This window comes from Amphiura filiformis, unplaced genomic scaffold, assembly GCF_039555335.1.
Source record: "Amphiura filiformis unplaced genomic scaffold, Afil_fr2py scaffold_44, whole genome shotgun sequence".
Classification (NCBI taxonomy): domain Eukaryota; kingdom Metazoa; phylum Echinodermata; class Ophiuroidea; order Amphilepidida; family Amphiuridae; genus Amphiura; species Amphiura filiformis.
In genome coordinates, this window is record NW_027305508.1 from 223,186 (window position 1) to 234,403 (window position 11,218).

The 11,218-nt window shown below is 37.2% G+C and overlaps 1 protein-coding gene across 1 annotated transcript in view; it reads left to right on the plus strand.

The window, feature by feature from the left end:
• LOC140144180 (PHD finger-like domain-containing protein 5A) overlaps positions 1 to 5,496 on the plus strand; it is a 28,689-nt gene extending 23,193 nt beyond the window's left edge. Inside the window, exons 2-3 of the mRNA XM_072166006.1 lie at positions 1,702 to 1,892; positions 3,977 to 5,496. Of these exons, the coding sequence (XP_072022107.1) occupies positions 1,702 to 1,892; positions 3,977 to 4,066 (281 nt within the window). The 3' untranslated portion in view covers positions 4,067 to 5,496. The remainder of the gene's footprint in view (positions 1 to 1,701; positions 1,893 to 3,976) is intronic.
• The last annotated feature ends 5,722 nt before the right edge of the window (positions 5,497 to 11,218 follow it).

Consider the following 11,218-nt stretch of genomic DNA (forward strand, 5'->3'; position numbering starts at 1 on the left):
GGATTTATCCCCAATAATTGGGGGTTTGTCCCCCTCCGGATCTACGCCTAGCCTATGATATTGGGTCCAAAAGCTATAAAAGAATGCGCTCATACTCATGAAGCTCTATGATGCAATGCGCCTTTGTTCATGCTGCATTAAGTTGCATGTAGCATTATCTGCTATCCCTGCCATAATGTCTCTGCTATCCCTGCCATAATATCTAAGTATGGGGAATTTAAAACAAAACTGTTTTCTGCCAAGTGTTAAAATGTTAAATGTTTTTTCAACTTTACAACAATGTACAACAAAATCGGTAACGTTATTGTAAAATATTATGAAAACTGTTACAAGAATACATTTTACCATGTTTAACATTAACTGGTTACCAGCCCTCGAATTAAGGATCTGAAGGGGCACGGCAACTTTTTTAGGGCAAGTTGAAAATTGCCTTGGATTTCCACTTTTAAAAAAGGCAAGGCAGCAAGGCAGTTTGTAATATTTCAAGAGGGCATCATGGCACCTGTTGAAAATTTGAGAAGGGCACCAAGGCAATTTCTCAGAAGTGATGAAAACACACACAAACATAGATAGATGATTTTATAATGAAGGGGCAGGACTGGGGCACCAACGGCAACTTCATTAGAGGGCACGGCAAATGACTGCCTTGGGTAAAGGACATATTTTGAGGGCATTGCGGCAGTGGGGACAGGCACCCACGGCAAAATGCCATGGGTGCCGTGGGTTAATTCGAGGGCTGCTGGTTACCTTTGGGAGTCATTTCAATTTTCATGTTGCTACTTTTTGGTAGGGCCTACGTATATACTTTAATTACTTGGGCAAATGCACCAATGAAATTGCTTAAAATAGATTTTAACAGAATTGGATTCTGGAGATTGAGATAGAGTTTGTTTACAATGAATTCATACAATGTTTTGAACAATACTAATTGGATCTAATTGTAAATAAATAAGTAGGTTCTGATATAAGATTGAGAATATTAATTGGGGATTTAGTACTCATGAATGATTCAATTAATGGAATTAATGAAAATTAATGAATTGCTGATAGGTAACCAAAATGGTGCTATTTTGCCGGTCTCGAACCCAGTATCGGACCGAGACCTCGAGACCAGGAGGGCCGAGACCAAGACCGAGACCAGCAGGTCCAAGACCGAGGCCGGTCTCGAGACCTACAACACTGGCGTGCACACAGAAGAAATAAACAATCACGCTGATTGGCTGATCAACGCACTTGACAACAAGCTGGTTGACCCATTGGTCTTCGGCTTGGCGCGTAGTAGGCGACCTTGACACTCCTACGCGATCGCAATTCACCAGCGCGTACCCGGACCACGGAAATAATAAAAAATTAACTTTAAGTCTGTGAGGGCCAGATGCGGCTGTGATTGTGAGGGACGGAAATCAATAATAGATTTTAAAAACCAAACGTCTTTCTTTTTTTTCTATTGAAAGTGAAACTTTTGGTCTTAATTACACTGTCACTGTTGTAACATTATGTAATTTGAATGAACTCTATAATATCAATACAAGAGACAAATAGTTCTTAGTTTACATGTTTAAATGGAACATAAACTTTACGTTACTTAGTTAGGGACAGACATGAGGGACAGACAAAATGTGACTCCATTTTGAAATTAGAGTCATTACACTTGTTAGAACAATCACCAAAAACTTGTCATTGCTTCTATATTTTCAACAGCTATCGGACGACTATGCGAGAAATGTGATGGCAAGTGTGTGATATGTGATTCCTATGTGAGACCATGTACCCTAGTGAGAATCTGTGATGAATGCAACTATGGATCATATCAAGGAAGGTGTGTCATATGTGGAGGGCCCGGAGTGTCTGATGCCTACTATTGCAAGGAGTGTACTATACAGGAAAAAGATGTGAGTAGGGTATACATGTACAGGGTAGGCCTGTTATCGACTGTCGTATGTGTCGTATTATCGTCGATATGACCAGCCCTCGAATTAAGGATCTGAAGGGGCACGGCAACTTTTTTACTTAGGGCAAGTTGAAAATTGCCTTGGATTTTCACTGAATAGACAAGGCAGCACAGCAGTTTGTAATGTTTCAAGAGGGCATCATGGCAACTGTTGAAAATTTGAGAAGGGAACCAAGGCAATTTCTCAAAAGTGAAGAAAACACACACAAATATAGATACCGTAGATGATTTTATAATGAAGGGGCAGGGCTGGGGCACCGACGGCAACTTCATTAGAGGGCATGGCAAGTGACTGCCTTGGGTAAAGGACATATTTTGAGGGCATTACGGCAGTGGGGATGGGCACCCACGGCAAAATGCCATGGGTGCCGTGGGTTAATTCGAGGGCTGGATATGACTCTAAATCCGACATGTCAAAATAAATTGTCCTTTTTCGACACTTAACGACACATCAAAAAGACAAAAAATGAAATTTCAATGCTATTTTGTCCGAATAAGCTTACCGTGCGATCATGTTTTTATCGGAAAGTCAAAAATTATCTCCCGAAATTGAACCAAACCCGGAAGTGGAACGAACCAGGAAGCATGTTTACACCGAAAGTCGGCAATCGTAACTCATGTCGCGTGATTTTAAGCTTATCTGTCAACTTTTTTCAGAATTTTTACATCTCATTACGAGTTTCGATACGTGTCGATTCAATTGTCGTATTTTTTATCAATATCAAAATTGTGAAATTTAATTCTCGCGCAATTGACAAAATCACAGAAATATCTTCCCATGAAAATATTGACTTTTACAGTAGAACTCAGCTAGTACAGGTCTGTCAACTTTTTGGAACTTGCTTAAAGGCTTAATGTACGATTTCCTTCAAATTTTAAATTTGTCATTATATACTCAAAATGCTGAAATACTACTAGTCATAATGATCGGGAATGGTTTCTGTCCATTTTGAGCTGAAATAACGAGGTAACGTGAAAGAAACACTGCTTGTTATTTTGGCCGTTTAACACGCAGTTCTATGGGCGGACATAAAGTCATACTTTCTTGAATTATGACTTTGCTCTGTTTACCTACAAACACAACAAATTTGGCTGATTCCATTTAGGTGCAAGTTGTGACATGTGTAAACATTACAAATATGCCAAAAAATCAGGTTTGAAAAAAATTAACCAAATTCATATTATAAGATCGTACATTATGACTTTAAGCGTGAGATATTGTCAAACAGGAGCATGTACCGGAATGGAATTGGACAATTGTGTTTGCCGACTAAAATTGTTCATTTTTGACCCATGATTTTATTTGCCAGGGTGCTCAAGAATCTCAGTGATGCAACTTTTCAGGAAATTTCCTGATTTCAGGAAATTTCTAAGAAAATTGACCAATTTCAGGAAACGTTTGCTCCCTTCCTGTGCAAAAGGAGAGGGAAAAGTGCATTTTCAGGTTTTGGTAATTAATATGTTTTTCAGGAAATTTTGACAAACAGTGGCATTCCAGTTAGTGGAGGGTCTAGGGACAAATAACCAGATAATTTTTTGATGATGCATGAAATTGTATTACCTTGACGTGAGATTACTACCTTGGTGTTAGATTTGACTACCTTGGTGTGAGAAAGTGCCCAAATGCTGAATGCGTAAAAGTTGACAGCCCTGTACATGTATAATGTGTTGTTCAAAACCTCAATGCTGAAATCAACTTTATCAACCTGACAACCTCTCAATGTTTGACTGTGTACTGGTTTTCCCTTGATTTTTATGCCTCCCCCGGAGGTATTATGTTTCCTGGTTGTCTGCCTGTCCATGTGTTTTGCTCATGTAGTGCTAAAGTGAATATCTTTGAATCATTTCGCCATGTGCTCAGCAAACATTGATTTCGATTATGTAATGCGTTGTACTGACGAAACATGTTCAGGGCTACTCGACCATCCAATTTGGCAAATTTGTTTTATAAAGTCTATCTGTAAGTTTAAAGTACTATCACATATATCTGCAGTTCTTAATTTTTTTCTGCATTATTTCTTACAGAGAGATGGATGCCCAAAGATAGTCAACCTTGGCAGCTCCAAGACAGATCTGTTCTATGAACGCAAGAAGTATGGTTTCAAGAAGAGGTGATCGGAAGATGCATGGACCCATTTTTATGTCATGACTCTATACATGTATATTATGCCAACTGACGACAGATTGGTATGCAGCTCAATCCTGTGTATGGGTTGATCCAGTGCCACAGAAATTGGGGAGAAATGTATATAGCGGGATATTTTAGCAGTATTAATTTTTCATGATTTTTTTTCAGTTCTGATTTCCGAGTTGTTTTTTAATTCAAATTTTCAAAGTAGCTCTGTACATTACTTCCATTGACACAGGGTTAATCTTAAGTAAACCACAAAAAGTGTGAAAATGAAAATCTTGCACAAATTTCCGCTATATAGTGTTGCTGATATTTGTTGGAAAGGACAAACTGAGGAGTGCCATCTGTAAATTTGCAGCATCAATCTGAAACAAAGCAACTTTGTTGTCAGCTATATTACATGTAGATATGTCAAGGGAACCTGACGGCAAATTAATTTTGTGATGTCAAGTCTGCGGTGTCTGTCATCAGCTAGTCGGACCAAAATCAAAATCTTGTTCTTCCGACAGACTGGTGGCAAGAGTGGGACCAGTGTTTGTTTCCTGTAGACTGCGCGCATTTTGGTTTGGGGAGCAATTTTACCACATTTATTATATTTCAGATAATACGACAGTTAAAAAAAATTATGACAAACAGAAAATCCACTATTCCCCCCCCCCCAAAAAAAAAAAAGAAATCCTGTCACCACAGTGAATGCCACCTGCCACTGCCATGATAGGGTGCTCTGGTCTAAAAAATAACCCTGTGAGGAAGTAAAATTTGATGTTTCTCTACAAATAACTTGCTCTAGCTTTGTTTGATCACAACCTAACAGAGTTGCAGATTGTATATTCTCAACAATTAACTTCAATAACAGTATAATGAAGTTTATCATAATGTCTAATTTGAAAAATGCTCCCACATCACATTTTATAGTATGATCCATAGAATTTAATGAGGAGAACTGAGACTAATGTAGTAACAACATAATGAAACAAAAACCGTCATCCGTATTCCATAGTGGCGTATAGTGGGCGCCCATGAATAAACAACTTTTCGAGAAAATCGGGTTTGAAGAAATGCCAATTTAAAATCGAGTTGTGTAAATCAGACATTCATTATATTTTGTAAATGATGTGAAATTTCTGTAGTAAACTAAATAGATTTTATTGTTATATATTTTTCAAAAGAAATAAATACATATTATTGCTGGCAAACTGAAAATGAAACTATACGTCACTATGGAAAACGAACAAAACGTAATACCCTAACCTAACGTTAACCGTACGCCACCTAGGTCGCCGTGTAATCCCTATGGCGTTACTTTTCGTCGTTCTTATTCCATAGTGGCGTATAGGTCCGATACGCGTGCGCCACTATGACATACGATGTTTTTCATTTTGCCGATATTTATAATTATAAAATGTGTATAAAAAGTGGCGTATGGTCGATCACGCCACTATGGAATACAAAAATGTCACTTTGTAACTATATCCACATTTAATTAATTAATTACTAATTAATTAGCTAATTATGACTGATGAGACTTAGAAAAAAGAAAGAGAACATCATTAAAAACATATGTGCCAATTTTCAAAAAAATGACCAAAAATCACTATACGCCACTATGGAATACAGCCGACGAAACTTGCTTATCACCATATTGCATTCTCACTAACAAATGGTGTACTTCTAGAGTTTTCAACGAAATCAACACATTGTGTCACATCCTAGCTACTATTGGCACATTTAATGTACACATTACATAATACATATACTTCATTATTTCAAGATTTAATTTACTAAATTTCAGTATGAGCCATAAAGACATTCCAGGCCACTTTTGAAGCACTTTATTGTCGTAAACTTTATAGTAAGAGTCTGCCTGAAGAATTTAATATGGGCACTCCCACTTTGTAGACTGTATCTTAAATTTGTATATAATTTTACCATTCTGTTAAGATAGGGAACAACCCAAACTAGGTTATTCCAGCTGAAATCCATGCACCCCTATGACCATCATAATTTCCCACATGGAGTGTAGATTGCAATATGGAGTCACCCATTCAGGTAACCCCATTCAAATTCATATTTCTTGTGTTGAAGATTATTGTCATGTCTTCCATAGGGTGTATGGATTACAACTGGACTGGAATGGCCCAATACTGATAATGACATAATATTGGATGGCTGAGCATGATACCATAACATATCGGATGAGTCATAAAAATATCGGACGAGCCAACGGCGCGTTCGATATTTGTATGACGAATCCGATATGTTATGGTATCATGCGAAATAAGCCATCCAATATTATCATTATTAGGTTTTCTTAACTCCTAATAACCCTGAAAACATAATAATGAAATAAAATTGGATCAATTAAGCCCATATTTATTGGTCGAGCTATGAGTTTTAATTTATTGAACAAGACAGAGGCGAGTCCAATATTTTAAAACTCATAGGGCTAAATATTGGGTGAAAAGCATCCAATTTTATCATTATTATGTTTTGGATCCAATATTTTTACACATTTATATTCAGTGTCCGAAATAAGGAAAATCTGGAGGTTATCCCGAGGATAACTAAAGCATAAATTCTGCTTGTCCTCAATACATTTTGGTTGTCCCCATAATGTGTCATACTTTTGGAGGTAAAATATAGTGATTGTCCAGGGGATAAGTACATAGCTCAATATGGTTGTCCCCAGTGATTTTTGGACAAGAGGACAAGAGGCTAAGTACTTATTTCGAACACTGTTTATATTCATCAAAACATAATAATGATAGAAATTATATGTGACCGTACACGACGAATGAGCCATAAATTCCTCCCCCGGTCAATTTTGTTTTATTTTGTGTTTAGAAAATATATATCATAAGCTTTAAAATGGTATATAATTTGACTTCAAACGATATCCAGAAAAGGGGTTATGGTTTGTTGAACTTTGCTCCTTCAACAAATTAGTACCTTCTTTCATTTCTACATGTATCTCTTTTTTCCACATTGCTTGTAATCATATCAAACAGTCATAATTGGCAATCATTGAACCCACCACTTGCCAAAGCAAACAAAGACCAGAGCTATTAAGAATTCTATCGACATCTAAGGTAGAAGCTTATTATCCTCTTCAACAATAGGATTATTGATTGGTTTAAAAGGTATTTGACTATCTAAATGAGATACTTGTCGAAGCAACTTGAGGTACCGATGAATACGACCTTTGTGCACATTTTACACTTTGTGCACATTTTACACTTTGTGCACATTTTTTGCAGTCAAGTTAGCTCAATCGATAAGGCATTCGACTATGGTGCGAGAGGTTGCGGGTTCGAACCCTGGCGGTGCCTAGTTTGCTCTCGTGGAAAAATTGAGTTTGCTTGAAATTCCCCTGGACAAGGAACTTACTGCTAATTGTCTTGTTGTAACCCGTACGAAACTCGGGGAGCTGATCCTGGTTGCGATGGTTATTTGTGGAATGTCTAGTGTGTGCGCTCGTGAAGCAGCAAAGTCCCTGAATTGTTGTTTAATGGTTTATGGAATTAATGAATTTTTTTTTTAACTTGAATACAATTTAGGACATTTACAGTTCATTTGTGCTGTACAGTCACATATGAACAAAACTGTTCAAATGTTGATTGTATTTCTTCTATGCCCTTAAAAAATATGTTATTTTGACCCACTTCCTGTATTGTTACAGATAGGGAGTAGGGCTCAGCTATAACTTCCATCTGATTCCAGTGACACCTCATGTATATGTGACACGATCAAGGGAAATGAGTCGGATGTCGCTAATATTGATTTTGAGATATTGGCAAAGAAAGTGTTAAAATTCTTTTGTTTTATATTGTTGATTGATAAATTGACATAACTTAGCAAAGAAAAGTCATATCAACATGGGGTTTTCAGTTTCTGAAAGCTCTAATTGTCCTCTTTAGAAACTTATGTAATCCTCATTTTCGACCAGGGTTTACATGCGACTCATTCCCCTTGATCATGTCACATATTATTACCAGGGTAGGATTGGGCAAATGTTCTCTGAGGGACATGGAAACTAGCACTACATGTATGGCCTTGTTATATTGAATTTTCAAGTAGAATGCTAATACATATTACATTACATTCAAAGGTCCAGGGAAAAAACTGAGGTGTCACTGGAGCTGGATTAGATAATTTGTATAAACTAAAATTAATTTTGTATTACTTCCGTGGTCCAAGCTGTGCGCCAAGCGTAGATGAGCGTACACACAGAAGAAATAAACAATCACTCTGATTGGCTGATCAACGCACTAGACAACAAGCCGGTTGACCCATTAGTTGTCAGAGTGGCGCGTAGTAGGCGTACCCGGACCACGGAAGTAATAAAAAATTAACTTTAGTTACATTAAATAGGACGTCATCAATTATTTGGTTTGTTCCCTTTTGGACATGTGAAAAGTCAGTGTTAGCTAAATTTCACTCTTGGTTCCCAGACTTGGTTACATGACCAATATATGTTTTTAAACAAGATTATCTGTGTATTTTGTAGAAAGTTTTGGTGATATTTTGTGAATGTGGTAGAAGTAGCAATTGTAAAAGCATCACAGGATTTGTAATAAAACATGCCAAGGAAGAAAGATGGTTGTGTGTGGCATTATGACCATGTGTAATCAATTTGTTCATTAATTACCCCCACCCCACCCCATTCAAAGGATTGCTACTTACACATGTATATCATGTACTTGTGTTTTGTCAATTAACCCAGGGGTATGTCCAGGTTGGCTATTAAACGTAAGGCGAATTTATACTTCATCACTGAGCGATGAGCAATTGGGTTCTAGCTAATTAAAGTAGAGCACTTGTGGTTGCTTTGCATTGCGAAAAGTTTGTATTGCATTGTTCACTCGACGATGGAGTATAAATTGAGCTTTAATCCGTCTTGGAAGACTTGAATCCTGGATTTGAAGACCGTGGGGAGGAGTCTGGGCTTAATACCTTTCGTCATTTAACATCTAGATGCACAATTACTGCCACTGGTATAGCTGCAAGAGTGATGACCTTCCCCTGACAAATTTGGGGTCCTTCCACCATCCCCCTCGCCCCATGCAGCTGCAGAGCTTTTCCTTTGTAACTTTTGTGTCTTTACATAAGGGAGAATTAGTTTAAAATTACAGCAATATTTTAAAATCAACTTTTGCTTTTGCAAGTTGGGCCGCCACCCCCTCAACAGAGACTTCCCCCTTGACAAAATTTACAGCTACACCACTGGTCATCACTGCATTGTGCTACTGATGGCAACTCGAATAAAGACAACATAAAAAGATTCAGGATTCAAGGAGAGGGTTAGCTAAGTTGAGACCCAATAGAGACTGAGTGTTATTTTAGAATATGCATGATTTTGTGAAATTTGTAGTTTGGTTTAAAGGGGCATTTCGTGATCCACAGCCTCATCCCCCCACTTTTCCCAAAAAAGTTGAGATTTTACACCACTGGATACCTCTGGCTACATAATATTTATGTACCAAATATTTCTTGCAGATTAATTCGTTTAGCAAAAATATCGCCAAATTTTAATTTCGTTCTGGTCCACCAGAACGAAATTACAACACATTGTCTATGGAGCAGTGTAATACACATAACCATGCATAACTCGCAAACGCAAAATCGGAATCAACTGAAATTTTGGAAATAAGCTTCTTTCGTGGATATCTACTGAAAAATGTCATAAAAAGAGGATGCTAGGATCACGAAATCCTTCTTTAAGTTCTCATATTCATAACAAAGCACTATAAAGTGGACTGCAAACTCAAACTGACAACAGCAAAGTATGTTAACTTGCAGTTAGATTACATTATAGCCTACCTGGAATTAAAAAGGGAAAAAATTGTCACAATCCTATTGTATATAAATACAATATTGGATAATTTTTTTAAGTTCTCATTTTAAAACTAGAGCGATAACCGCACCATAGCTGAACCATGTGGCTTCGGCCGTATATTGTGGTAGGCCTATACCACTGTCACCCGGAGTCTGTAATAATCTCGAAATGCTACGAAGGTATGACCGCCCGAATGATGTTAATGAAAGAGGAAAAGTAAACAATATAAAATGAACTAGAGCATTGCCGTTTTAATATACCTTGATCGTGAGAAACTGGCATTGGCATTTTGAAAACTTGACTTTTGACCTCTGTATGACCCCTTATGACCTTAAATGAATTTTAAAATATTTAAAACATGTTAAGAATGTCATAAGGATCATTGCATTTAAATTTCAGCTCAATTGAAGCATTTTGAAAACTTGACCTTTGACCCCTTTATTGCCCCTTAATGACCTTAAATGAATTTTAAAATATTTTCAACATGTTTAGAATGTCATAAGGATCATTATTTAAATTTCAGCTCAATCGAGCATTTTGGAAAACTTGACCTTTGACCCCTTTATGACCCCTTAATGACCTGAAATGAATCTTAAAATATTTTTTAAATCTTTAGAATGTCATAAGGATCATTGCATTTAAATTTCAGCTCAATTGGAGCATTTTGAGAACCTTGACCTTTGACCCCTTAATGACCTTATATAAATCTTTAAATGTTTTAAACATGTTTAGAATGTCACAAGGATCATTGCATTTAAATTTAAGCTCAATCGGAGCATTTTCAGTTAAAATGACCTTTTTTGATCCCTGTGACCCCTGGATGACCTCCGACGTTTGGAAATATTTTTATTATATTCTTTATGTTTTCCTCTTTCATATGACACCACTCATGGGGTCATACCTTCGTGGCATTTAGAGATATGTCCATTTCAGACCAAATGGTTAGTCAGTTAGTAAGCTAGTAACTTAGTAAGCTAGTAATTAAGCTAGTAAGTAAGTAAGCTAGTAACATTCACTCTTATAGGCTGATACCATTTCATGGTTCAGCAAAAACTAAAAGTTGCAAAGAAGTGGCTCTAAATCTGCAAGATGGGGCAGCCGGGGACCAACTGCCCCAGCCCATGCCCTGTCATTCACACAATTAGGGGGCTAGCATTTTCTTCGGAAGGAGGGTCCCAAATATACGGGGGGGGGAGGGGTCATACATTTTTGGAAAGAAAAATATAAGATTTTTGATGAACAAAATGTAGGGCCTAGTGAGTCACAAGATGACCACAGATAGTTTTTATTTTATTCAAAA